Genomic DNA, 26,217 nt, shown 5'->3' with positions numbered 1-26,217 from the left:
CGCTGCCTCCTCCTTTCCTGGCGCGAACATTATCCTTCTCAGCCACTCTCGGCCTTGTGCTCCCACCACTCCTGGTCACCTTACAGCCCTTTGCCCGAGCAAAGTCACTGTGTCTCACAAATCTATCATCTGCTCTTGTGATTTTCTCTCGGAAGTGCTTTGGAGGTTTCCTATAGTTTGAGATAATTTGTTTATAAATAGTATAAAAAGCATTATATAACAATTCATGGTCTAAAATACAAATGTGAACTTAAATATTTTTATTGATAGGAATCTGTTTCCTGTTTTATATATTCAGGATCTGTAAAAGTTTTATTCAAAAAAGGATTAAATGGTGGGAAAACTTTGTCTTCAACTACTGACCAACCCACTTTCACAGCTGATGGGTAGGGAAGGAGCTGGCTCAAAACCTGGGGGCAGATTGCCTGCTTCCCATTAGCCTTCATACCGAAGCCTCGGCACCAGTGGCTTGCTCTGTCTTGCTTCAGGGAGCAAGGGCGTTTGCCTGCAAAGTGGGATGACCCTGAGCCCAAGCCACAGGACTCTAGCCTGCAGACTGTGCGGGCAGATGCCACAGTGTGGAGACGGGTGAGATCAGGATCAGACAGTAAGGTGACCCTACAGTGCAGTGAAGTGGAGTCCTACCCCAGCCTGGTCACAGCTAGAATCCCACGTCCACACTGCATTCTGGTGTGGCTCAGTGTCCTCTCTGGGCAGTCAATTAACTATAAGCACTAAGACCCTGAGGACTCAAGCCCCTGCCCTTTGACCACTTCTAGCCCCACCCTCTTTCCCTTGAAGAAGGAAGCCAGGCGAGAGAGCAGATGCCCAGGGCAGGGGAGTTAAAGGGCCAATTTAATGAGAAACTACAGACTGAGAGCAGCCATGATTCACAGTGACGGGAGGCCATGCAGTGGCAGTGCGAGACGAGGAGAGGGGCGGTGGGTACAGCGGTCCACGTGAGCAAGTTTACAAGACAAACCAGGAAATACAGTGTGGGCTCAGGCCCAGGGCAGGTGTCCACCAGGGCACTTTCGCCACATGTGGCTGCTCCTTCCTCGTCCCCAGCCTGTCCCCATCCAGTGCCACAGCTGCTCCTGCCGTAGTACCTGCTGTTAAAACAAGCACAGTGACAGCGAGTCAGCCAGGACAAGGCCCAGCATTCACTGGGAAGAGGATCCGTGGAGAACCACTGCAGATCGGAGTGTGCTTGCAAGGAGGCCCCCGTCCTCTCCAGTCCTGGCTGGGCTGTACCAGCTACTGGGCAAAGGTCTTGCCCACACACAGCAAGGACATGGGATAGGCAGATGGGCTAGGCTCCAGGGCATTCCTTCTGGCCTTAGCAAAGACAAGGGTGTGTGGAGGGGTAGCCAGAAAGGGAGCTGGGGAGGGGCCAGAGGCAAGTCCCTTCTTGGCAAGCCAGGGCCTAACCATTTACCCTGTAAGTGACCTGCAGGTGTGCTGACCTCCCTACCTTACCCCAGGTGACTCCTGGGCATTTGGACAAGATGGTAAGAGTTCTGAGGGCCAGAGTCATTCCGTCTAATTCTCGTGACCACCTCTGGCACCCCAGAAACAGAGCCAGGCTTTATGACCCTGTCCTGCTTGAGTCCACTCCCCCACTCGTGGCCCAGCAGATGAGAAATAATTGTGGCTACAGTTATAGCCCCAGTGCTGGCCCCAGTTCTGCTCTGGCTGCTTTTGGTCCCAGGGAGAGTCAGGACCAAATCCATACTTTGTACAGAAATGGAGGAATGAGACCCCAGCAGGGAGACCGTGCGAGGAAACCCTTCCCAGTTTATCTTCCTCGTCACAAACACCAAGCAAAACACGGCTCAGTGCCATCCCCCTGCCACTCGCTGACTCTTGGCCTTAAATCCAACAGAATTTTTGCCAAAGAGTCAGATGCTCAGGGAAGGGCAAGCCGAAAAGGACAGGACTTCCAGGGGACCGGTTGGAACGGCTTCCATCCCCAAGTGGGAGCAGGGAAGCGAGCCACTGAGCAAGGGGAATAAAAGCACAGGGAGCCAGACTGACAGCAGGGAGTCCAGTCCCGGCTCCGTTAGCACAGGCGCTTGTACGTGTAGATGTAGGCTTTGCAGCTGGGGCATGTGTGCGTCACGTCCTTGAAATCGTTGATGAGGCAAGGGATCAAGCAGCAGCCCAGATCACACCTGAATCAGAGACCGGGAAGGCGGAGAGGTTGGAGGACAAGTCACTCAGGGCACCCAGACCTACTCCAGCCCCTCCCCCACCAAGCACCCACATGACCTACCCCATGAAGCAGCAGAAGAAGCCCAGCACAAAGTTCATCAGGCCAATCTCATAGGAGATCTTGGTGGTGATGGCCTGCTGGCAGTGGGGACACACTGTCTGTACAGGCGCACCTTCAAAGATCTCTCCCTGCAGCACCGTCACCGTGGTGGCGGCCCCGGAAGGAACTAGGACTGTAGCAGTGTGGCCCCCTGGGCCAGGGTAGGGCCCCGGTGGATAGGGCCCTGGTGGATAGTAGCCCATGGGTGGGTGGGGGCCTGGAGGAGGGTAGAAACCTGGAACAGCACAGAAAACAACAAAGACGTCACTGGCTTGCCACCTGCCCCACGTGAGAGGTAAGCACAAAGCCCCAAGGTCCCCAGGACACAAAATGAGGCCTCAGGGACCAGGCCCTGGGCCAAGGTGACCACCACATTCTCCCAGCCCTTCCTGGTCCCGAGCCTGTGAGCACCAGGACAGAGCAGCTACTTGGTCCAGTCAGACATGGCAGAGCTGGGAGGAGGCCTGATGTCCTCGGTCTCCGCCTCATGTGTTTGCTCCCTGCTTCTGGCACACAGAGGACCGGGCGCTGTGCCTCGCTCGCAGGAGGGAAAGCCTTGCCGCACACCAGCCCAGCCCCTCTCCTGCACACAGGGCTCTCCTTCCCACCAGCAGCAGATCCTGCATGAAATACTTGGGACCGGACCCCCCTAACCTGGGGCCGCCTGTGCAAGAGCCCTGGGACTTTCTCTGGCCTGAGAAGTCCTTCTGGAGAACTGCTGGGTGAGCAGGAGCTCAGGCCTCCACTATGGACTCCAGACCTTGTCAGGGAGAGGCCCCTGCAGCACCCACGAGTCGGTACCTCTCACTGCGCCTGAGGGGCCTTCCCAGGAGCTAGCCCTACCCATCCCCCCGAGCAGGGCCCAGGGCTCACGCTGCTTGCCCACAGTACCTCCATAGCCGCGCCTTGCTCTAGGACACGTGTGTCTCTACCACCCCCCCGCCCGCACCCAGGGGCAGCCCCCCTCTCACTAGAGAACACACTGCACCAAAGGCTGGACGGCAGCCCAGATAACACACTGGGTGCACAGCCAGGGCAGACCCCGTGCCCCCCAGTCATCCTTACCCGGAGGCATGTAGGTGCCGTCTGCATTCATGTGCGGGGGAATGAAGCCGGGCTGAGGCATCGGGTGACCTGGTGGCTCATAGGGTGGAGGACCAATGTCTGCTGGGGGCACTGACATGCCTGGTGGGGGCTGCATCACAGCTGGGGAGGTACGGCCTGGACAGAGAAGGGCAGGGAGAGGAAGTTCAGAGGGCAGCGGCTGCAGAGTCCAGCACCAGCCTTTAGGAGCCCAGACCATCCGGAGCGCGGAGCCCTACCTGGGGTAGGCGGGGCTCCGCTCTTCTCCTCCAGAAGGGGGGCCGTGGGGCTTCCAGGATAAGGAGGGGGCGGCTCATTGGGCATCTCTGCTGCTTCTCCTGGACATGGAGTAAAAAGCCGGATGTGAACTAAATTCCCAGCCTCTGCATGCCAGTCGGGCACCAGCCTGTGACCGACCTCAGAGCCCAAGCACACAGCCTCCCGTGACTGCTCCCACAGGCCTGCTTGCCCTTGCAGCTGAAGTTACTTTTACTTCTCCACATAAATCTCTGTGCTCTGAGTGGGAACAGGACTTGTGGACTAGGACCAATTCCTTCAAGAGAGGGATTTGGAGTCACTGGGCTCCCTCTAAGCCCGGGAGATGCCCCACCATTGCCAAGGATATGCTAGCCCCAAAGCCACCATCCTGCGCCATCACCCATGCCCCCTGCATCCAGGCCAGAACCCGGTGAGGCAGACCCTCCCTCCCTCCCCCAGGGGAGCAGGCTGCCTCCGTGCCAGAGCACTGTGGCTTGCTTGTGGGAGAGGATCTGGAAGGCTTGTTACCTCGAGTCCCAGGTACTCAGAAGGGGAAGCAGGACAGGCTCCTTCCACTGCCAGAGGCGCACACACGCAGGGCTCTGGGGAGCTGTTCAGGGGGAGAACAGGCAGGCAGAGCCTCAGCCACACTCCCTCCCCAGTTCGGCTGGTTCGGCCCCCCATCCCAGCACAGCACCCTCCCACCTGCCCACCGCCTCAGCTCCCCTTCCTCTCAGCTGCCATCCCAAGTCCCCTCCCCACCAGGTGCAGACTGGCCCCCACAGACCTGCACCCACTGCACGAAGAAATGGGAACAGGAGCCTCCCTACTCCCCAGCTCTCACAGCCGCTGTGCACGCCAGGCGGAGGCCCTCGTGTTTCTTGAGAACAGGGTGGGAAGGAAAGTGCAGAGTGAAACATTTCCCTCATTTCTTTACCTCCCAGGGCTTCCTGAACACCTGGCTGCTGGCCCCTGGGGAGAAACGGGAAACCTAGGGCCTTCCTGCCCTGGGACCGCATCCTGTCTCCTTCAGCAAGGCCCATCCTTTTCACTGTGCCCAGCATAGAAGGCTAGAAATTAGTAGCATTTTGGGAATGGGGCTCAATTTTTTTTTTTAAGTGAAATAAAAATAATAGGAACTAACTCTAAACAGGACAAAGAGACATGCAGTAAAAACAGCTCCATCCTAAGCCCCGCCAGTGAAGTCCAGAGCCACTTGCGGATGAAGGGCCCCAGACAACACTGCCGGGGCAGAGGGAGCCTGGAGTCAGGAAGCTGATTAAATCTCACACATCAGTGGCAGGGCCTGAGATACCAAATCCAAGCAACAAAAGGAAAAGAGATAAAATCAATGTCAGTAACATTAAAAACTTGGGACTTCAAAGGGCACCACCAAAAAAGTGGAGAGGGGCGCCTGGGTGGCTTAGTCGGTTAAGCGTCCGACTTTCGCTTAGGTCATGATCTCGCGGTTCGTGGGTTCGAGCCCCGCGTCGGGCTCTGTGTTGACTGCCAGCTCAGAGCCTGGAGCCCGTTTCAGAGTCTGTGTCTCCCTCTCTCTGACCCTCCCCTGCTCACGCTGTCTCTCCCTCTCTCTCTCCTAGAAATAAATAAAACATTAAAAAATTAAATAAAAAAAAAAGTGGAGAGACAGCACAGGGCACAGGGGATTTTTACATATCCTCTACCTGCTAGAGAACTTGTATTTAGAATATCTATATAAAGAACTCTAACTCATTAACAAAAAGACAACCCAATTAAAAAACGGCAAAGGATCTGAATACACATTTCTCCAAAGATAAAAACAAATGCTCAATAAGCACGTGAGAAACCAAACGCTGTTAGCCAAAAGGAATTGTAAACTACAGTGAGGTACCATTGTTACTACGAGAAATTAACAAGTATTAATGTAGAGAAACTGGAATCCCCACACACTGCCGGGCGCGGGGGGCACACAAAAACACAGCCGCTTTACACCGTCTGGTTGCTAGTAACAGTTACCACCGGACCCAGGTGATTCCCCTCCCAGGTGTGTATATTCAAGAGAATGGGAAATCACACAGAAACTTGTACACAAATGTTCACAGCAGCATTATTCATAGTAGCCAAAAAGTATACACAACTGAGAGCACCCAACCACTGAAACACGGATAGCTGAACTGTAGACGTGCTGATGTGCACTCACAGGGGAATGCTACAGCCTGGATGGGCCTGGGAAACAGGATGCTCAGTGAAAGAGACCAGATACACACCATTACACATGGTGGGATTCCTTATATGAGAAGTCCAGAACGGACCAATCCAGAAACAAGAACTGTATTCATGGTTGTCAGGGCTCAGGACGTGGAGGTGGACAGAGACTGATGAACATGGAGTTTCCTTTTGGAAGTCATTACTGGTAGTAATGATGGTTGCAAAATATATTAAAAACCAGTGAATTGGGTCACCTGGGTAGCTCAGTTGGTTAAGCATCTGACTCTGGATTTAGGCTCAAGTCATGATCTCACAGTTCTAGAGAGCTTATCTCATGCAGCCAGTCTCTCTACATTACCTGCCAGTCTGTATGTACAGTCACCTATGTTTTTATATAGTTGCTGGTGTGACAGTTTTAACACGTCACATGTATTTTCTCCATCTTACAAGACACCATGACCAACAATTTTAATATTCCCTAAGATGGTCCCTTCATGGTTTACTTGACCAACCCTTATTAAAGCATCTGCAAGGCTTCTTGTTACTTTCAGAAAAACAAAGCAAACAACCAGAGAAAACGTTTGGCTAATGTTTTTTCCTTTTTTGGGTTATTTCCTTCAGTCTAACCTGCCAGAAGTGAAATTCTTAGGTCATAGGGTAATGGCCATATTGTGCTTTTTGGGAAAGATGATGATAATTTACAGTACAAACTTTGGATACTACTGTTAATTGCCCAATTTGTAATGTTAAAAATGACACTGGGTTATTTACTTCTTTGACCACTATGAAGCAGAACATTTCCCAAGTGTTTACATATTATGACCTGTTCTTTTAAGTTGCAAATTATAATAATCCTTTGAAGACATGGAAACCAAGAAAAGATGGGACTTAACCAAGGTCACGTGGCATAGAAGAGGTAGAGTGGAGCTAAGACCCTGGCACGACTCTCCCACCACCCAACCCTGCCTGCAAGTGAATTTCAATACTGCACAGTCAAGAAAGGGAAGCCACAGAGACTCTAAAAGGGATCCCATGATTTCTGCTTCCAGGCAGGACTGGAATGTGTGTGCTGGGCCTGGGGATCCCTATCAGCCCACCCAGCGCCTTCCCGATGGCAGTAAAAGGCACCTTTCCTTAAGAGGCTTGACTTGCATCCGCAGAAAACTATTACACAGAGTCTCTGAATATGGTCCAGCACCTGCCGTAAACTCCTATCCTACAACCATCTGGGATGCCTCTGAGGTGGCACCACTGTCTTCTTGGGTGCTAGGAGAGAGGAACCAGCCTGGGTCCTCCAGACACTGCCATGTCCCGGGGCCACATGCGCCCTTAGGCCACCTCTGAAGACACAAGCGTGGCCGGCCTTTTCACCATCATCACCAGATCTAATTCCATGGTTTCCTAGAGCACAAGATTCTGCTTCCGGAATTCCACCATCATAATGATGGCATGAGCCCGCCACACAGGGCAAAGCCCTCCCTTGGTGCCCACCCAACTCTGAGCGGACCTGTTCCTATAGGAGCCACAGCTGCCAGCCACTCGGATGCCTGGAGTGTGCACACGGACGCTTCCACTCCGGCCAGAGACTACCACCACCTGTCTCTGCACCTTCTTAGCACAGCAGGGCTCTGCTGCTCCCCTGTCTCCCCTCTCCTCTCCATCCGAACCATCCTCCAGCTGCCTTTGGAACTTTGACCTGTGGCAGAGACGGGGGATGGGCCCCTTTGGTCTGGAAATAGGTTTCTGAAAAACAGATCATGAACTTTTCTGTTATTCAGTCTCTACTCCCCATCACCTCCCAATATAAAACCAATGTGCATGCCACAAAACTGCATCATTTGAGGTGTAATAATAACTGTAAGACTGCTATGATCTTAAAAAAAAAAAAATCCCACACGTCCAAAAGCAAAACAGTTTTTCAATAAAAATGCACACTGCTCAAATTAAGCTACAAATGCAAATGTGTAATTTGAGATCACACCCTGGCTGGAGCACAGATCACCAGAGGCTAGGGAAGGGGCCGCCAGACCCTGCCCCCGCCGGTTTGCAGTTCCCAAGAGTGGGAGGCCTGGGGTCCTGGGAGCTCAGTGAAGTCAACATGTAGCCCCGGAAACCCAGGACACTCCTCTCAGTCTCCCAGTCTGGTCTTACAGATACAAACTGAAAAAACAAGTGCCTGAAAGCCTGTCCAACTGAGGGCCCAGAGGACTTCACACTGTATGGCCCTCTCACCCCCTGGATTCTGTGGATGAAAAGGTATCGCCAGTGCTGGTTCTCAAAACTAGAGACCCAGCCGCCCACGCCGCAGCTGGCCAGTCAACGAGGCGCTGACCCCAAGTGGCACACAGGTGTGAGGGCACAGAGACGGGGCAGCCAGGCCATCGCAGCTCAGGCTCCACCCCACAATGGGAGCAGAGGTGCCCTCTGTGAGCCAAAGCACATCACACAAGAAGGACAATTCTTTTTTGTTGTTAAGTTTATTTGAGAGACAGAGTGAGTGAATGGGGAAGGGGCAGAGAGGAAGAGGGGATCCCAAACAAGTTGTGTGCTGTCAGCATTGGAGCCAGATGCGGGGCTTGATACCACAAACTGTGAGATCATGACCTGAGCTGAAACCAAGCGTCAGACACTTGATCAACTGAGCCACCCAGGTGCCCCCCAACAAGGACAATTCTTAAATGAGGCCTTTAGTTCCTGTTTCCCTGTTTTCCAGTGCAGCTCTGGGGACATGGAGGGATTCCCCACTTAGTCCTGGATGACAGCGATGTGCCGCTGCCCCAGCCCCATAGCTCCTGCTTTACAAGCCACTGACCTTGGTTTCCAGAGGCTGAAACTAAGCAGGATCTGGAAATGTGTGCAGAGCGGAGGTTAGGTTACTGGTTGGCACCTGGTCACAGGAGCGTCAAGGGTAAAGTGACAGAGGAGATCAGTGTCCCTGTGACTGCACTTTCAGGATGAGGCTGGCCTGGAAGGAATGGTACTGACCTTTGCCGGGCGAGGGTGGCAGCGTGGGCCAGGTGGCTCATGAATTAGAGGGCTCAAGACTCCCGGGAAGGTGCTGTGGACTCTGATACATACCCTGCGCCCGCAGCCTCCCCACGCTGTCCACTGTAATTCTTAGCACAGACTCACTTCCCTGAGATCAGCAAGAAACCGCTCCGAACAGCAAGGGCCATGGCCTGCCTTGGGCCGGTAAGGCCCTGAGGAGCTGAGGACAGGTTCAGGAGGGCCCCAGAGGCCGGGGGGCGATATGCCCAGGAGAGAGGTCCTGAGTGGTCTCTGGCAAGAGAGACGCACAGGCAGGCCTGCACATGCTCCTGGCCCACTGAGAGACAGGATGGAGCCATGTGAGGCCCACTCTGGCCCCCACACCCACGATCAACATAGCCTAGGACCCACTGTGGTTCCATGTAGAATGGAATCATTCAAGTCACCCTAAAATGAGATGAAAGCCAACTCCACGTCTGTCTGTGGACCCACGGCCTGCCTGTCCCTGCCATGACCTCACTTTCACAAGGGCAGCAGGTGCTAAGGCTTCTGGGGGAAGGACACAGATCTCCTGGGCACAGAGCCAGGCCCTTCTGCAAAGCCACCCACAGCTTCCCTCCTTAGCCCCATGGAGTCCTGAGTGCCACTTGCTGGACCAGCAGCCACTGGAGACTGTCCCTCTCGGGACTCAGCACAGGCCCACTGCAGAACAGAAATTTCTGCCCTGCACCCCAAGGTGGGCTCCACCATCAGCCACGCCACAGAGAGTAACCAGGCCTTGCACCCATGGAGAGGCTCTTGCTTCTTCTCTGATGAGCTGGAGGGGCCAGGTGAGGGCTTCCCCCGCTGTGAGGAAGGAAATAATGTCCTGAGATGCCCACTACGGGCTTTAGGCTATGGGGCCACGAAACCAAGCAAAATGGTCTTACTGCCTCATCCCTACTCCCACCCCACCAATCCCAGGCCCCATCTGCATCCAGCACAATACTCTAAGCAGCTACTGAGGAATGGGCTAGCTCCGAGGACAGGACACAGTTCCAATGTGGGGTGAGGAAGGCAAGGATCCAAGACCCCACCCCTTTCTCGCAGTCACAGCACGGCAAGGATTTGCCTCATGTCAGTCACTGGTTAACAGGAAATCAGGGCACACACGGAGACAGTGGAGGTCTGGAGTCAGCCCTGGCCTTGAAGCGGGTGGCCCTGAGTGAGCCTCTGTGAGTCTTGGTCTTCCTGGGACTAGAAACCCTGCCTCAGGACCAAGCTGCATGAACAGTGATGACGACACGTGCCTAGTACCTGCCAGACTCACCTGGCAGGGGACCAGAGCCCTTTAGGGTCAAAACACACGACTGCTGGGGGGAACGATAAAGCTGTGGAATCAGACCATGGTGAAGGCGGCACAGCTCTCCAAACATACGTGGCTTTAGCCACTGAATTGTACACTTTATTTTAGAGGGACCTCGCAATTGGGGGAGAGGAGAGGGCTGGAGGAGGGGAGGGGAGAGGAGGGGAGAGCGAGAGTGCACATCTTACGCAGGTTCCGTGCTTGGGATGCGACCCCACAATCCTGGGATTATGATCTGAGCTGAAGTCAAGAGATGGGCGCTCAACCTACTGAGCCATCCAGGCACTCCAGACTGCACTTTATAAGGGTGGATTGGATGGCATGGGAATTATAATTACATCCCCCAAAAGCAAAACCCACCCAGGTGTAGCTATCTGTCTGTGTGTGTGCACTGTTATAAAATCAAAGAGACAGAGAAGAAACACCCAGACCAAGGTCATCGTCTCTGGGGTTGAAGTTTGGCAGCCACAGTCAAGAGAGGTGAGGCTTTCTTTCATTACATGCGTGTGTACACACACACATTAAACAAAGAGGTATGTGTATTTGCATAACTAAAATCTTGAAAAGAACACAATTTTAGGACAGAGCAGCGATGGGCAGCTTTGGTCCCTCATGACACAGAGGAGGCATCCACCTTCTGGCGCATGGATTTCAGCTGCTTTCCTCTGTCCTCGCACATCACAAGACCTAGAGGTCTTGGGAAATGCCTCTGAGCTCTGTTCTGCTCCCAACTATTCAACCTTCCCTGCAGAAGCTGCTGCTGATCCAAAGCTCGGCCATCCGGCAGCAGCCTAAGGCAGCCCAGGCGGGCTTCCCAGGGGAGCTGGGCGGACTGGGCCCAGGCCGGCAGGACGCACTCCTGCAGACCTGAACTGTCCCGCACACGGAACACTGCCAGGGGCTACCCAGCCCTGCCCCCAGGCGACCCAGGGTAGGGACAGACTGCTTGGTGCGAAGACCCATCTGTGCACGAGAAGGTGCTCTTGGAGGACCCAGGAGGGGCGCAGGGGCGCAGAGACGCAGGTGGAGGACAGCACCTAGAAGGAGGACTTTATGGCATCAGTCTCCCAGGCGCCTGCGAGGGCAGTTGTCTAATGTTCTGAGTCTACGGGCTCCTTCACACTCCATTACTGAGGACTCTAAACAGGTTGTTTTTGTGGGTTATATCTACCAATACTTACCATAGTAGAAATGAAAAAGGGGACTTTTTAAAAGTATTTATTAATGCATTAAAAAACAGTAAGAGCATTATACACATCAACATAAATAGTTAAAGTAACTACCTTCCCAAACAACTGTCATCAGACAACTGGCATTGTTTGACATTTTTGGAATCCTTTTTAATTTCTGGCTTACAAGAAACCTGCTGGGTTCTCCTGTCTGCTCCTCCATCCAGTCGACTGTGCTATGTTGTTGTGGTTGAAGTACGTCCCACAGGTAAGTATCTGGAAATGGAATGGGCGTTCAAATAGTCTTTGCAGATCCGTAATTGTGGACATTCTCCCGTACACAGCTAAACCTGACAAGTGGTAGCTTCTTTTTTTTTTTTTTTTTTTTTAATGTTTTATTTATTTCTAGGAGAGAGAGAGAGAGAGCGTGAGGAGGGGAGGGTCAGAGAGAGAGGGAGTCACAGACTGAAACAGGCTCCAGGCTCTGAGCTGGCAGCCAGCACAGAGCCCGACGCGGGGCTCGAACCCACGAACCGCGAGATCATGACCCAAGCGAAAGTCGGACGCTTAACCGACTAAGCCACCCAGGCGCCCCAAGTGGTAGCTTCTTAAAGGTTAGCTGCAATATAGAATCTGAAACCTTAGTGAATTTTTCCTACGCTTCTGTTACAATTCACCCGTTTACTATGCATTTGGAATGGCTCTTTTACACATGCATGGCTTCTAAGGGCACACGTGGCTCAACTGGAAAACACTGAGATTACGTAGATCTAACAGCGCTGACGCACCTTATGATACGTAACGTTCCCCACACACAAATCACACCATCGGTATCACCTCCAATCGCAAATCACACCGTCATATCACCTCCAATCTCATCAGAAGAGTCTGTAACTATTGGGAAGCTGTAAAGCTCACAGTGGCAGATACAAATTTTCCAAAATTCCAACTTCCCCTTAAAAGTTCATTTTATCATTGGCCATAAGCAGCAGAACAAATTTATCACTGGCAACAATTCTAAAAACAGAGGGCAGTTGTTTTCCTTGAAGTACCGGGCTCACTGTTCACTTTCAAGAAAATGCCCACTAAATCCCCAAGTCTGGTTAACCATGGTTTGTACGTCAGTCGTTCTTTTAAAGAAACATGGTGCTCCGTGAAAAAGCTAGTTCAGCTCACAAGTCAACAGACTGTACATGTGCTTCTCCCTGGGGCATCTATCATATTTCGTGTGTGCACTGATTTGACTCGCATTTCATCATGTAGAATGTTAAAAGGATGTGTACTCGGGGATCAGGATTATTTAATAAAGTTAATCATTTTTACTGCTTTCTTTCGTGGGAGATGTGGGTATGGTGAACACAACTGCCACTATAATGAGCAGTGTTGTGCCCTCACTGCTGTGGTACCGCAAAAGTGAAGCCAGCACGCTGAAGGACAAGGCCACACCTAGCGTCGCTGGAGTTGTGACTGTCAGGCCCCCGAAAGCCTCCAGGAGACAGCACAAATCACTGTTCGAGTACCCCTGTGCTAGGGGAGCCCCGCAGGCTACAAGGGGTTCCATGGCCAGAGAGACCCGGAGTGGTCAGTGCTGTTAAGCCTGGCCCGCCCAGGGACACGCGTGCCGCAGCACGCAGGCTTTCCAGGAAGTAGTGACCAGCTCAGAGCCAGCTCACCCCTTTCCAGCTGTGTGAGTTCACTGCATCTCTGATCCCAGCGTTTGTAAACAGCCCCGTGGGGGGCTGGAGCAAGGTTTAAGGCAAACAGCATGTGCAGGAACTCAGGACCTAGCCCAGAACACTGAACAACAGCACCTGCTATCATCATCATTCACTGAGCAACTTCCAACAGGAAGGAAAACGGAGCCACTCAGCTCCTGCCCCTACAACTGTGGGGGTCCTGGTATGTGCTCCCCACAGGATCCTGGAGTGACTCGGAACCAAACCCCACCTGAGTAGCTCAGCCCAGCGGAGTTCCTCCATCACAGAGCCAAGCTGAGGCCACCTGCTCTGTGGGACTCCTGAAGAGATGCTAGGTACGGGGTACCAGATGGCTGCTCCCAAGGGGCCCAGCTTCACAGGCAGTCACGCCTCTGGGAAGGGCACTCGGCCTGGACACTCTGGGCACCTACCTGAGAGCCCATAGCAGGCCCAGGGTAAACAAGCCAAACGCCCTCTTGGGTGTCTGAGAGCCACCCAGAAAGCGGGGAAAGAGAGCCCTCTCCACTCCTGCTGAATCCCCTCTCAGCAGGCCTGGCCCACACGAGTGCATCATCCAAACCGTACCCACCCTCCCTGGAGGCTGTGTGAGAACTGAGACATGGATGTGGATAAGCCACGGAAGGGCCAGGCCAATGTGAGGTGTCGTTGACTGGGGGACTTACTTGCCAGGGACGGCCACAGACTCCCTGGGCAACACCATACACTGTTCTGTTCTCCCAGGTCACCAGGCTGGGCTTAAGAACGGTTTGTATGGTGGCCACTGCACAGAGGTCCTTGGAGGGTGGGACAGGGCTTCTTCTGGGAATAACCAACTGTCTGTTCACAACCGTAATTGTGTAGCATGGCAGGAAGTGAGAGCACGTCCCTGCCTTCCAGAAGCTCACAATCGCCCGGGGTAAGGCAAACATTAAATAATCACACCAAAACACCAAACATAATTACAAAGTGTGCAGTGTAGTCCAGGGGACTTTGAAAGCACATAAAAACTGGGGCAGGTTCCAGGGGTCAGGGAACGGCTCTCTGAGCAAGCCAGGAGGAGGTGGAGTTAATGAAACCAGCAGGCCAAGGAGGGGGTGGGGACAGCGGCTAGACAGTGAGTGACAGACGAAGGACAGAGGCTGCACCTGCTGCGGGTGGCCTGGCGCCAGCCTGGAGCCCATGTTCCAGCTGCACGGCCGCAGGGAGTGCTCTGCCAGAGCACAGAGGCAGGATCAAGGGCCAGGAAGCCCAGGGTACCTCCACAACAGCACCGTGGCAGCTTCTTTTCCGGCCCACTCTCCAGAGTGGTCCACCCCCCCACCCCCCGCCCCGATCCCTACCCACTCAGTTTTCAGGAACAAAGATGTCAACTTTCTTTCTCAACCAGCGATAAAGTTTTGAGCACAAAGGGTTCAATGGCATCCTGCCCACCATGACAGACTGTACAACCTTGGACAAGTTACTGAATCACTCTGAGCCTCAGTTTCCTTACCTGGACCACCGCACTCCATTTTTATTCAGAACAGAGTCTTAGCTAAGACAATCCTAGCCTTTCCTACAGTCAGCTGTGACCACCCGGCTAACGCTCTGGCCAGTGAGTCAGTGCAGTGAAGAAGGAACTAAAAGGGGCGCCACCCTGCCCAGGAGACGGGCCCTGCACCCCCCCGCCCTCCTCCCCATGGCCTGGATTGTGCATGAGCAGCTCCCACAGCCATGCCCCATCACGAGGTGACCCTGGGCATGGAAGCCACACCAAGGACAAGTGAAGGTAACCCAGGCCCCGAAAAACCACAGAGACACCATGCCTGCACTGAGATTACCACTTCCTGTATCTTCCGTGTGAGAAAGAAGCAAACATGTTTTAAGTTGGTTATTTTGGGTTTCCTAGGAAATGCAGCCAGACCGAATTCCAATAATCAAAGAGAAACAGAAGTGTTAGTTTTCTAGCAATTCTCAAACATACTACCATCAGAAATTGCTTATGACTGGTAAATTTCCAGTTGATTATTCATGAGGAGGGAATACAAGTATTATTAAAAATGTACAGTGCTGGGGCATCTGGGGGGCTCAGTTGGTTAAGCATCCAACTTCAGCTCAGGTCATGATCTCACAGTTTGTGGGTTCAAGCCCCACATCGGGCTCTGTGCTGACGGCAAAGAGCCTGGAGCCTGCTTCAGATTCTGTGTCTCCCTCTCTTTGCCCCTCCCCCACTCATGCTGTCTCTCTCTCAAAAATAAGCAAACATTAAAAATGCTTTATAGGGGCGCCTGGGTGGCTTAGTCGGTTAAGCGTCCGACTTTCGCTTAGGTCATGATCTCACGGTTCGTGGGTTCGAGCCCCGCGTCGGGCTCTGTGCTGACTGCCAGCTCAGAACCTGGAGCCTGTTTCAGTCTGTGACTCCCTCTCTCTGACCCTCCCCTGTTCACGCTGTCTGTCTCTCTCTCTCCTAGAAATGAATAAAAAAAAAAAAAAAACATTAAAAAAAATGCTTTATAAAAAATGTACAGTGGTAGTTAGGCTGAAGATATGTCGACAAGTGGTCCCTAAGTGAAAAGCTCTCATCATGGACTTCCCGTGGACTTGGCTTTCTCTAGCTCACACTGCCTCTGCACAGGTTCACTGAGCAGGTCCTTGGGCTGCCAAGTTCTAGCCCCAGAGGGCCTGGGAAATCCTGCTTGTGGCCCATTTCCATTGTTCTTACCGATGGAGGCGGGATGAGAGACAATCCTTCCCTCAGATAGCACTGCTGGTTGCTGGTGGCTGCAAACCACGTATTTTTACACGTGAACATGGGCTTATCTGATGCCGTGGGAATTCTAAATATTCAAAACAAGCTAAAGACACGGAAAGGACCAGAAAGCAGATCTGATTTTCCCATCTGCCTCTCCCATCCCACCCAGCCTGCACACTCCTCCCTGATCAAGATCACCACTCCGAGTAGCTAGTACACCAGCCCAAGCTGACAGCCCCACGAGCCATCACCTGTGCCCTTTCATGAGGAGGTCTGAGCCCTGAAGTCCCAGGTTGAACTTAAAGGACAGAATCCTCACCTACGGGTGCCCGGGCACCAGACCCCACACCAGCCGCCTGGTCCCCCAGTTTCCTCATTTGTAACACGACAGCAGCAGCCTCTGCCCCGCAGATGTGTGGTGAAGCATAAAGGAGGCTGATTTGCTTCCACTCTTAGAAGCAAAATCAAAAGGCAAACAGGACTCAAAGAATGGTTCTAAACTAAAAAGTAGTAAGATCTCCAGGAGCTGTGACGATGACAACGGTAATAACTGTACACTTTACGTCACGCTGACTTCCTCAAAGCCTGGGCAAACCACTCTGAGGACCTGAGTGGCAGCACGCGGGCCGCAGCAGAGTGGGTCAGCAGGACTTGTCTGGAGGACAACTTTGCTACCTCTTCATTTTATTTGACTAATTCCATTTCAAGGCACTTGTCCTAGAGGTAAGTGACCACGTGAGCAAAGAGTCACATGCCAAGTGTTTGTATGTATCAACATCTTGTGTTCCACCAAAGGGACTGGCTACCCGACTGGAATACCCATACAGCCCAACTGCTCTCACCCAAAGCATGACACGCATTCTTTTCAGAGGTGGAAAGACTGTCTTGATACTGCCTTGTAAAGCCAGTACGCGTAGTGTGGAGTCTACTCCAGTTTTGTTTTTTGTTTTTTTTTTTGAGAGAGGGTACGAGTGGGCAAGGGGCACAGAGAGAATCCCACGAGGAACAGAGGAGGAGGGGGAGAGGCTGACAGAGAATTCCACTGACGGTGCAGGGCCCAAGCTCATGACCGGTGAGATCATGACCTGAGCCAAAGTCGGATGCTTAACAGACTGAGTCACCCAGGTGCCCTGTGATTCTACTTTAAAGGTATATATTTATATACAAATTACACACCAAATGTGAAGAATTATTTTTTCTGGGTATTAAGATTCTGGATCATTTGTTTATATACAAATACACATAAAGTTTTATGTATAGATTCTGGTTTTTCTAAGATGTGCAGCTCCTTTGATTGGTTCCTTCCCCAAAAGGCTCACTGTAATCGTTACAATGAAGAGGTATTCCTCCTCAATCCAGAAAGGTACCCCCAACTGTACTGAATTTTGCCTACAGGAAAAGCAACGCTCCAGGAAGCAAATCCGAGGACTGACGATTTGCGAGTTGTCCCCTCAGAGGTTGTGTTGCCGTCTTCACGCTGGTCTCGGGAGAGTCTGGCGGCAGGAGCCAGTCCTCTGGACGAGAGCACCTTGCGTCCTCCAGGAAAACTGAGGCCCCAGCCCTGCAGGCTGGAACATAAAGGCTATCCAAGGGAGTTCTCACTAGGAGACCCTGCCTGGCGGCCAGCAGGTCACGTGGCAGAGGAGGGCAGATAAGAGGAGCCTAACAGACGGTTTGGCAAAACCAAGTGAGGTTACTGGGCTCGCCCGAGGCCACCAGCTGGGGCAGGTGCTGGGAGTGTAGGCCAGGCCTCCAAGCTGTGGTCCAGCATCTCCTCCACGTTCAATGGTGCCCCCCAGGCAGACGGACCTTGGGAGCTTGACACAGGAGGAGGGGGAGGAAGCACACAGGGGAGGAAGCACAAACAGGAGAGAATAAGGATGGAATGAGGGTGGAAAACAGCTGCAGCTGCAGCCACCATTAAATAAACGAGTCATCTGCACCTGTCCCACAGGCAGGGCTTATGAACTAAAGGGCCAGCTAATTTTAGAAGCACGAGGAATCTAAAGAACCATCACTTAGGCAACCATGAAGCCCTGAAAAAAAAAAATCCTTACCTCTGCCTCCACTGAGCTGACATAAAGCAGTCTTTGGACTGACTCCATTTTAATCAGTTATCTCAGATCAAGACATACCATTCCGATCCACGTAAAAGCACGAGGCCCTACGTGCAATCAACCCACATGGCCACGACAGTCATAGCCACCCAGCTGGAAGAATCTTATTTCAGACACAAATGACTAGAGTGTCGTTGCTGGCCCAGGAGGGGAGCTTAACCTGCCTCCAGGTCCTGTCCAGGTCTCCCCGCCTAGAGCAGTGAGGAAGTATCTCTACATCATTTAAATCCTTCCTGTTCCAGGGCATTCTCTGAATTATTTTATTTTTAAATGTTTTATTTATTTTTGAGAGAGAGAGAGAGACAGCGTGAGCAGGGGAGGGTCAGAAAGAGGGAGACACAGGGGTGCCTGGGTGGCTTAGTCGGTTAAGCGTCCGACTTTCGCTTAGGTCATGATCTCGCGGTTCGTGGGTTCGGGCCTCACGTCGGGCTCTGTGCTGACTGCCAGCTCAGAGCCTGGAGCCTTTTTCAGTCTGTGACTCCCTCTCTCTCTGACCCTCCCCTGCTCACGCTGTCTCTCTCTCTCTCCTAGAAATAAATTAAAAAAAAAAAAAGAAAGAAAGAGAGAGACACAGAATCCGAAGATAGGCTCCAGGTTCTGAGCTAGCTGTCAGCATAGAGCCCGACGTGGGGCTCTAACCCACAAACCATGAGATCATGACTGGAGCCGAAGCTAGACACTCAATCGACTGAGCCACCCAGGCGCCCCTCTCTGAATTATTTTAAACAAAGCACAGCTAGGTGCATAACAGGGGTTGCAGCAACCTCACCAGCACTGGTGTGACATGCTTCTAGAGGTCACCTGGATGACACAAATGAAAAAAGTGAAAAACCAGATGATATGTTGCAGATGAGTAATTCTTCTAAAGACCACTGCAATGGTTGGATGTTGTCAGAGACAACCTTCTAAACAGCACACAGTATGTGGCTATGTTGCAGGACCAATGGAAAAATCTTGAGAAACCAGAACAGTCCAGGGACACGCTCTCCAGTGGAAGCGTGCCAATCAAGTGAGGCCAGAGTCCGTGACAACATGGTGTCCACAAAGGTGAAAGGGAAGAGTGGGAACAAAAGTGCTCTGGGACACGTGAGTGAGGAATACATCTAATCCATATTTTATTTTTTATTTTTATTAAAAAAATTTTTTTTTAAGTTTTATTTATTTCTGAGAGAGAGAGAGAGAGAGAGAGAGCGCGAGCACGCGCAGGGGAGGGTCAGAGAGAGAGGGAGACACAGAATCTGAAGCAGGCTCCAGACCCCGAGCTAGCTGTCAGTACAGAGCCCAACGCGGGGCTCGAACCCACGAACCGTGAGATCATGCATGACCTGAGCCGAAGTCGGAACGCTCACCCGACTCAGCCACCCAGGCGCCCTCTACTTTGTATTTTAAATTACATTACACAATGGGGCGCCTGGGTGGCTGAGTCGGTTGGGCGTCCCGACTTCGGCTCAGGTCATGCATGATCTCACGGTTCGTGGGTTCGAGCCCCGCGTTGGGCTCTGTACTGACAGCTAGCTCGGGGTCTGGAGCCTGCTTCAGATTCTGTGTCTCCCTCTCTCTCTGACCCTCCCCTGCGCGTGCTCGCGCTCTCTCTCTCTCTCTCTCTCTCTCAGAAATAAATAAAACACAGTAAAAAAATATTTTTGTAATTACGTTACACGAAATAGTATATGGAAGATTAACTAAATTCCTATCACTTTCAACAAACATCTGATCCAAAGAGTTTACTCATGCCACTTGGGACAGAAGAATGGTTTTCGATCTTCTCCTTGGGAAAATGGGAGCTCATGCTGCATCTGGGGTTGCCTTATTTATGGCCACATGCATACCTCTCTCTGAGTCACGCATCTACAGACCACCTTTCAGGCCAGAAATATCATTAGAGATCACACAGTCCAAAGTCTCAGCTGACACTGATTACTCTTCAGACATTTTCTAGGCACCCACCAGAGGCAGGGGGCAGCGTTGGAGACAGCGGTGGGCAAGGAAAGGGAGCACCTATCTACCCGCCCCCCCCCGGCTCTCGGACTGCGAACGGCCCAGCTGCTCAGAGAAGGGTCCTGCCTCGTGCCTGGTGTGCATTCGCTGCACGGGTCTCAGCCCGGTCTCTCTTCTCACACGTACTTGAAAGTATGCTCAAGCGGGATCTCACACTCCCAAAAGGGCTGCACACACAGGAATTCCACCATGTGAGCTGACACGGATTTCACTGCACCCAGAGACGAAAGAGAAACAAGTGAAGTGAGCTGACCAGTCCTCCTGCTTTCCCCTCGGTGAGGGCAGGGCTCGGGAGGACCAGAAGGTGGGAGCACGTGTGCGGCCTCCGCAGGAGCCCACTTCCTGCAAGCCTCTGAGCTCACAGACCACTCAAGGCCTTTCCAGTGCCGGTGGACCATGAGGTATCTACTCTACCAGCTGAATGGAGAACCTAGCCACTGCGTGTTCCCTTGGGAATTCAACTCTGTATGCGATGCTGTGTTACCTCTACTTCACGGAGCGCCAGAGCACACGCAGACCATGGTCCCTATACGTCAGGACCTTACCAGCCCTTACAAAGATAGGACAGCTGAAATGCAGACACAGTATGCGATTTTATTCAACACATAAGTACCCAGCACACCTATGAGCCAGGTACTACCTAGGCCCTGAAGACGGGGAAAGACCTCTGTCTTAACAGACCTCACATCTGGGGGGAGGTAGAACACAGAAATAGGTGAAGATTACAGTTTGTCAGGCAGCGATGCATGAGGCCTGAGCCTCAGACAGCACAGAATGCCCCAGAGTCCAGGACCGCAGGAGGGGTGAGAGGGGGCCTTTCAGCCTGGAGCAGTGCACACTCTCCCAGGCCTGGGAAGGGTCGCTGTTACTCAGCACGGCTGTCACTCTGTTTGTCTTTTCCTTCTTTCAAGGACCACCTGTTTGAAGACTCAGATTCTTGACTCCTTAATTCAGCTAACATTTCATGGGCCGCTCTATGATGGTCACTCACTTTGTGGTCCCTGCCCTCAGGCAGCTGCAGATCCAGCGAGCAAGCCAGCTCACACTTAGGAAGAATTTGCAAAAGGTACTGAGCAAAACCCAAAGGAGAACCCAGGCAGGTGCTCCAGGTGCAGAATGGAGGGCAGGGATTCCAGGCCTGAGACACCTGAGTCACAACGAGCAGAGAGCACAAGAACACTGTGGTCAAGGGCTCAGCCTCGCCAGCAGGACCGGCAGCTCCCAGAGGGCACGGACAGGGGTCTGGGGCCAGTGTCTCCACTGCTCTGGGAAGCACGTCAAATACTGGCTGACAGGGTGGATGAGTAATGCAGCCGGGCTGACTCTGGGCAGGGGCTCCTCCCCAACCCGAAGGCCCTATGTCATTAGCAGTAGCCCCAGTCGCCAAGATGGATGTCTGAGAGGTGTTCCAGACTCTTCTCTGGCCCTGCTCTGGCAAGTCCTGCCAATGCCATGGTTCAGAAAGGTCTGAGATCCACTTTCTCATCTACTGGTCAAGGCCTAAGGGGAGAAGTCTAGACCTGACCCCATGTTCCACATCTCTCTCCTGTAGCCACCCAGACTGCAATCTGCTCTTCTCCAACCAAACCAAACTGCACCCCTACCAAAGGACCTTACACAGACCCCTTCTCAACCTCCACACGCCTCCCCTGACCCCTTGCCTTCCCTGTGACTCCCTTCACATTTTACTCACCTCCCAACCAGAGCAACGAGTGGGGAGCTCTCCCACTCATGTCCCTGCAGACCTGCCAAGCCCCTGGCATGGGTATGCTGAATAAGCGAGTTGGTGAGGATTGGGGTTGGCCTAACCAGGCTTCCTATGCTATTCCTGGCCCAAACGCCCACCACCCACAGCCACTGGGGCAGAACACAGCCACGGCAGAGATGGAGTCCCTGACTTCCTGATGAAAGGGACTTTGTTTATGGCCAAAAATCCAGAAGACCCCCTTTCTAGAGTCACAGTCAATGCCCTGGAGCACTATTCATGATGAGGCCGGGACAGCCCGGGTTCCCCTCAGCCTCGCTCCCTCCAGTCTGCTGTGCCGGTATCTCGTGATCTTCAGTAAATCACTCCTCAGTTGGGACGGAGACCTGTGCGGCCTCCCTGATGCTGCAAGGATGGAACATAGGTGTGGGTGCTGCCGGGTGGGCCCAAAGCAGGTATAAGGAGCACTCCCGTGAACACGGCTGCATTCGCTGCTGCCTTCCCAGCCTGTGAGAACTTTGCTCTTAAGAGTGATTAGAACTGTGAGGAGTTTCACTTCCTTCTGGAAGAACAAATGGTTCGAATTCTCCCCCTAACCCCACCCCAAGACATCACTCCAGCCCACTCTACCTCCTTCTGCCTTCTCTGGTCTCTATTTCTCCTTCAAGGGAAAACAGACACTGGAATAGATCTGAATTCAGACTGAACAAACACTTACTGGGCACATTATGTATCCAACACATCCCCAGTTTTTACTAGACCTCCATGACAACTCCATGTGGTAAGAATCAATGGTGCTGGGGCTCTCAGGGTCCAGACCATGAAGAGGACACGAAGGGGCTCACAGTACCCCCGGATTAGGAGCACCAAAATGATGATGAGAAATGCTCTCTGGAAAACTGATCTGACATTACCAAAAACATCGCAACCACTTTTATGGAAGCAATCAGAATGTCACTGGACTTCCTTACCCTGCACTGCATGGTTTTGTACTGGTTTTACTTTGTCTAACATTAGGGGACACTAATCTTTCAGCATGAGCAGATACAGGTCTATCTCACCGGGGTGTTGCTTTTCATCTATCACAGATGTGGAAAGGGAGGCTCTGGGAGGGCAAATGCCTAGTCACACAGCTTGGAAGTGACAGAAATGCCTCCAGCAGGGTCTGCCTAGTCTAGACAGCATTTGCCCCAGAATCCCACCATTGTCACCAGAACCCGATGACTCACAGAGCAGGAGAGGCGCTTGATCTGCAGGCTCAAGAGCGACCAGACCCGCATCTCTCTGGGTGGGCTGCCCTCTTGGGGGAGAGGCTTTGCCACAGGCCCAGGCCAAGCGGCCCTCTCCTCTGCAGCACTCAGTTGCAATGCAGCCTCTACCACCTCCTGGGGAGAGGTGCCTGGGAGAAACCCGACTGCAGGGATGGGGAGCCGGAAGCCGCCTGTGGGGTTCTAGAAACTGGCACGCTCCCACTCTGTACACTCCATTTCCAAGTCCCTTTGGGTAGGCATAATAAAGCTTTCGCCTCCCTCCTCCCCTGTGAGCCTGGCTCTCCTCTCTCCTCCCCACTGAGGGCCCACATTATGTGCTGAGCTCCCCCTGCATGCTGTCTTCTCACCAGCGTGACCGCTTTCCTTCATGTAAGGACACAGACATCAATACAAGGTGCCATGACTCTAACCGCCACATTCCCCTTTGTCCTCCACGAATAAAAAGATGTGCATGCCCTCTGAATAGTGTTTCTGAAACTGGAAACAAATTTCCACAGGACCTGTCTCTTTGTCACCCCCCCCCCCCCCCCCCCCCCGCCTCAGACAACTAAAAAGGATTAGGGGGTGGTGTTCGTGGCTACAAAACAAAGCACCTCAGCCCAGGGGACTCAAAGCTTGTCAACTGGGCTACGCGGCCCTGCTCCCCTGGAACTTTAGAAAACGCACCGAACTAGCAGGCTCCCACCAGGCAAGCTTACACTGTAAAGAGCAGAGACACAGTATTCAGGCTGACAACATATCATCCGCTGCCAGCAGGACTTGCTGGGGCAATCTATTAGGATACATTTCATTCGTGCCCCCTCAAAACAACTGTGTTCCCTGACATATTACTGTACATCCCACATCCCATGTTTCTGCTCTTAGTGATTTTAGAGCCATGGCCCACTGTTTTCAAGTCTTTGTAAGAGCATGTGTAAAGTTCTTTCCTGGTTCCAAAGGCCCATCCTATGGAAAAACCTCCAAACTCCTTTAGCTCCTTAGGGATGGAAGACAGAGAGATAAACCTTCAAAATCCAGGGCTTCAGTTACTTAAAAAACAACATGCAAGAATTCTAAGCCTCTGTTATATACATGCTGAACTATTTGGGAGGGAGACAGACTGATGTCCCCACTTACTTTGACGCACGTAAACAAACAAGACGGCCTGTTGGTTAGATCTATGATAAAATCCAATAAAATGTTCTAAACGTTATGTGGTGGTCTATGGACATTCGGTGTAAAGTTCCCTCAACTTTTAGGTATGTTTCAAATTCTTCATGATTAAATGCGGGGATTGAGGGCAAGACAGAGCTGGCATACTTCCTTCCTCCCAACTCCTAACTCAGCCCAGAGGAAAGAAACAATGTGCCAAGGAGAGCGGTCACACTTGCCCAGACACAGCCAGCCCCGAGGCAGGGTCCAGGATAGTACAAACCTGGTATAAATGCTGTGCCCCAGGACCTCCATCCTCTTCTCTTTAGGAAAAAGCTTCTCAACCCCAAACGTGACTGAGAATTATCTGGGGAGCTTATTAAACAGTCCTAGCCACATCCCATAACTGCTGAATCAGAAACGGGGGGGGGGGAGCGGCCCCCAGGAATCAGCCCTTCTAACAAAGGCCCTGGTGATTCTGAGGCAGACGATCTCAGACCCACACTGGAGAAACTCTGAGCCGCTAGCTCCTTACCTGACACCTGTTGAGAAGCCTCCTGGGAACATTCAGAAGAAAACAGAAACGCACACCCACGAACAGGTGCCCAGAGCAGGGCTCGAAAAAGCTGTGAGTTCAACTACACCGAGGTCCTCGACGGCACGAAGCCACACTGAAAGCCAGGCCAGGTCAATGACTCCCTGCCGGCCCAGACGCTTGCGGGCCCGGAGCGGACGCGGAGATTTACAGACGTCGGCAAGCGAGGACGGGAGGGGGAGGCGCGCGGGCCCCTCGGGCCTGCCAAGGTCACCGAGGAGCTCAGCAGGGGCTTCTGTCACAAGGACCCTGCTCCCGACCCCCTTTCCTCGAGGAGACAGCCGCCGCGGAAAGCCGGAGACGGTATTTCTCCAACCTTCCCTACAGGGGATGTGGGAGAGATGATGAGCGGGACCCCGAGAAGCGGGCTGGCAACCCCCAGGGCACCGAGCCCCGGCGCCCGCCCGGGCCTGGCAAAGCTGGAACCGCAGCCCCGCGGGGGGCCGACCAACCCAGCGACGGTGCGACGTCAAAACCCCGAGGGCCGCTCTTGATCGCATCAGTTCCCTCTGCGCCGTCCCCGGGGACCCTTTACCTCGGGAGGCCGGGCGCCCGAGGCCGAGCGAACGCCGAAAACAGGCCTGGGTCCAGTCGCTGGGAGGACAAGACCCTCAGCCCCGCGGGGCCTTGCGCGCACGCCGCCCCCCGCCCGCCCAAAGGTCGCTGGGAGATGTAGTCCGTCTGTGTGCCTGAGACGCGCTCCCCTGGTCGGGGTGACCACAGTGCCCGACATGCACCGCGCAGGCGCCGCAGGCGGGGGCTGGGGGCTCCGCGGTCCGAGGTCATTCCCCCTCCCCCCCCGGTGCTGCGCGCGTCCAGCCCTGCTCCCAGGGGGCTCCCTGGGACGCTGTTTCCAGCGGTCGAGGCGACTCACCGACCCCGTGGCACCCGCTGCGTCTGCAGCAGCAGGAACAGCTACCTCCGCAGCTCGCCGTCGCGCGTCTGTCAGAAGGAGGCGGGTAGGCTTTAGAGCAGGGCGTCACGGTGGGGGGCGGAGCCATGAGGTCAGCGCGGGGCGGGGCCTCGGGCGCACGTGACGGTCGCTGGTGAAGTGAGGGTGAGCGGAGGAGCTTCGGCGAAGGCCGGACACGTGGGAGGGCCGGTGGATGTGTCCAGCCAAAGAGGAGCAGGAAGATAGTGGAAGGACCCAATTGACGCTCCCGCCCAGCTTCCGAGCACCAGCGCATGCATCCGAGCAAGGTGCACCTCCCTTCTTTCGTTTAGTCAGCCGATGCTTCCTGAGACGGTGCTGTTCGGCGGACGTGTACAGAGTGGGAAAGGCTTTAGATGCCCGGTGCAGTGTCCAAGCTGAGGTCAGATAAAGCAGCCCTCTGCTTTAACTCTCGTACTGTGAGCACGTGCCTTTGTGTATGGTTAGTGCCACGTCTTTTGCCTTTTTGTGCTTTTTTGGGGTGATTGTGCTGTTTAAAATGGTCCTTGAGTATAGCCCCCAAGCACTGTCCAGTGTTGCTAAGCACAGAAAGGCTGTGATGTGCCTTTAGGAGAAAACACCTGAATTAGAAAAACTGTTTCCGTTATAAGTTACAGTGCTGCTGGCTGTTAGTTCAGTGTCACCGAATCAGCAGCATATAGTAAATAAGATGTCTTTAAATAGAAACACCCAC

The 26,217-nt window shown here is 53.1% G+C and overlaps 1 protein-coding gene across 4 annotated transcripts; it reads right to left on the bottom strand.

The window, feature by feature from the left end:
* Nucleotides 1-243: 243 nt before the first annotated feature.
* CDIP1 (cell death inducing p53 target 1) lies at nucleotides 244-25,551 on the bottom strand. Of its 4 annotated transcripts, none has more exons than XM_039239251.1 (7): nucleotides 25,467-25,551; nucleotides 4,184-4,265; nucleotides 3,637-3,735; nucleotides 3,380-3,535; nucleotides 2,276-2,549; nucleotides 2,038-2,174; nucleotides 244-1,112 (listed from the first exon to the last, which is right to left on the bottom strand). In XM_039239251.1, exons 3-6 carry the CDS (start codon nucleotides 3,719-3,721, stop codon nucleotides 2,063-2,065), a joined length of 627 nt encoding a protein of 208 aa, XP_039095182.1. In that variant the 5' UTR covers nucleotides 3,722-3,735; nucleotides 4,184-4,265; nucleotides 25,467-25,551; the 3' UTR covers nucleotides 244-1,112; nucleotides 2,038-2,062. The 4 variants fall into 4 exon arrangements, with proteins under 4 accessions (XP_039095182.1, XP_039095180.1, XP_039095179.1 ...); XM_039239249.1 differs by adding an exon at nucleotides 4,443-4,535 and having other exon boundaries at nucleotides 244-2,174; nucleotides 25,467-25,484; XM_039239248.1 differs by having other exon boundaries at nucleotides 244-2,174.
* Between the last annotated feature and the right edge of the window lie 666 nt (nucleotides 25,552-26,217).

The sequence above is a fragment of the Hyaena hyaena genome, unplaced genomic scaffold (assembly GCF_003009895.1).
Source record: "Hyaena hyaena isolate Hyena2069 unplaced genomic scaffold, ASM300989v1 scaffold_155, whole genome shotgun sequence".
NCBI classification, from domain to species: Eukaryota; Metazoa; Chordata; class Mammalia; order Carnivora; family Hyaenidae; genus Hyaena; species Hyaena hyaena.
Note: the sequence above shows the minus strand (reverse complement) of the source record. Positions and strands in the feature narration are given on the sequence as shown.

Coding starts and splice junctions, on each gene's coding strand:
- CDIP1 (XM_039239248.1), bottom strand. CDS start 3,721: ATGCCCAATGAGCCGCCCCCTCCTTATCCTGGAAGCCCCACGGCCCCC. Junction 3,536..3,636: donor CGGAGCCCCGCCTACCCCAG/GTAGGGCTCCGC, acceptor TTCTCTGTCCAG/GCCGTACCTCCCCAGCTGTG. Junction 2,550..3,379: donor CGGCACCTACATGCCTCCGG/GTAAGGATGACT, acceptor GTGCTGTTCCAG/GTTTCTACCCTCCTCCAGGC.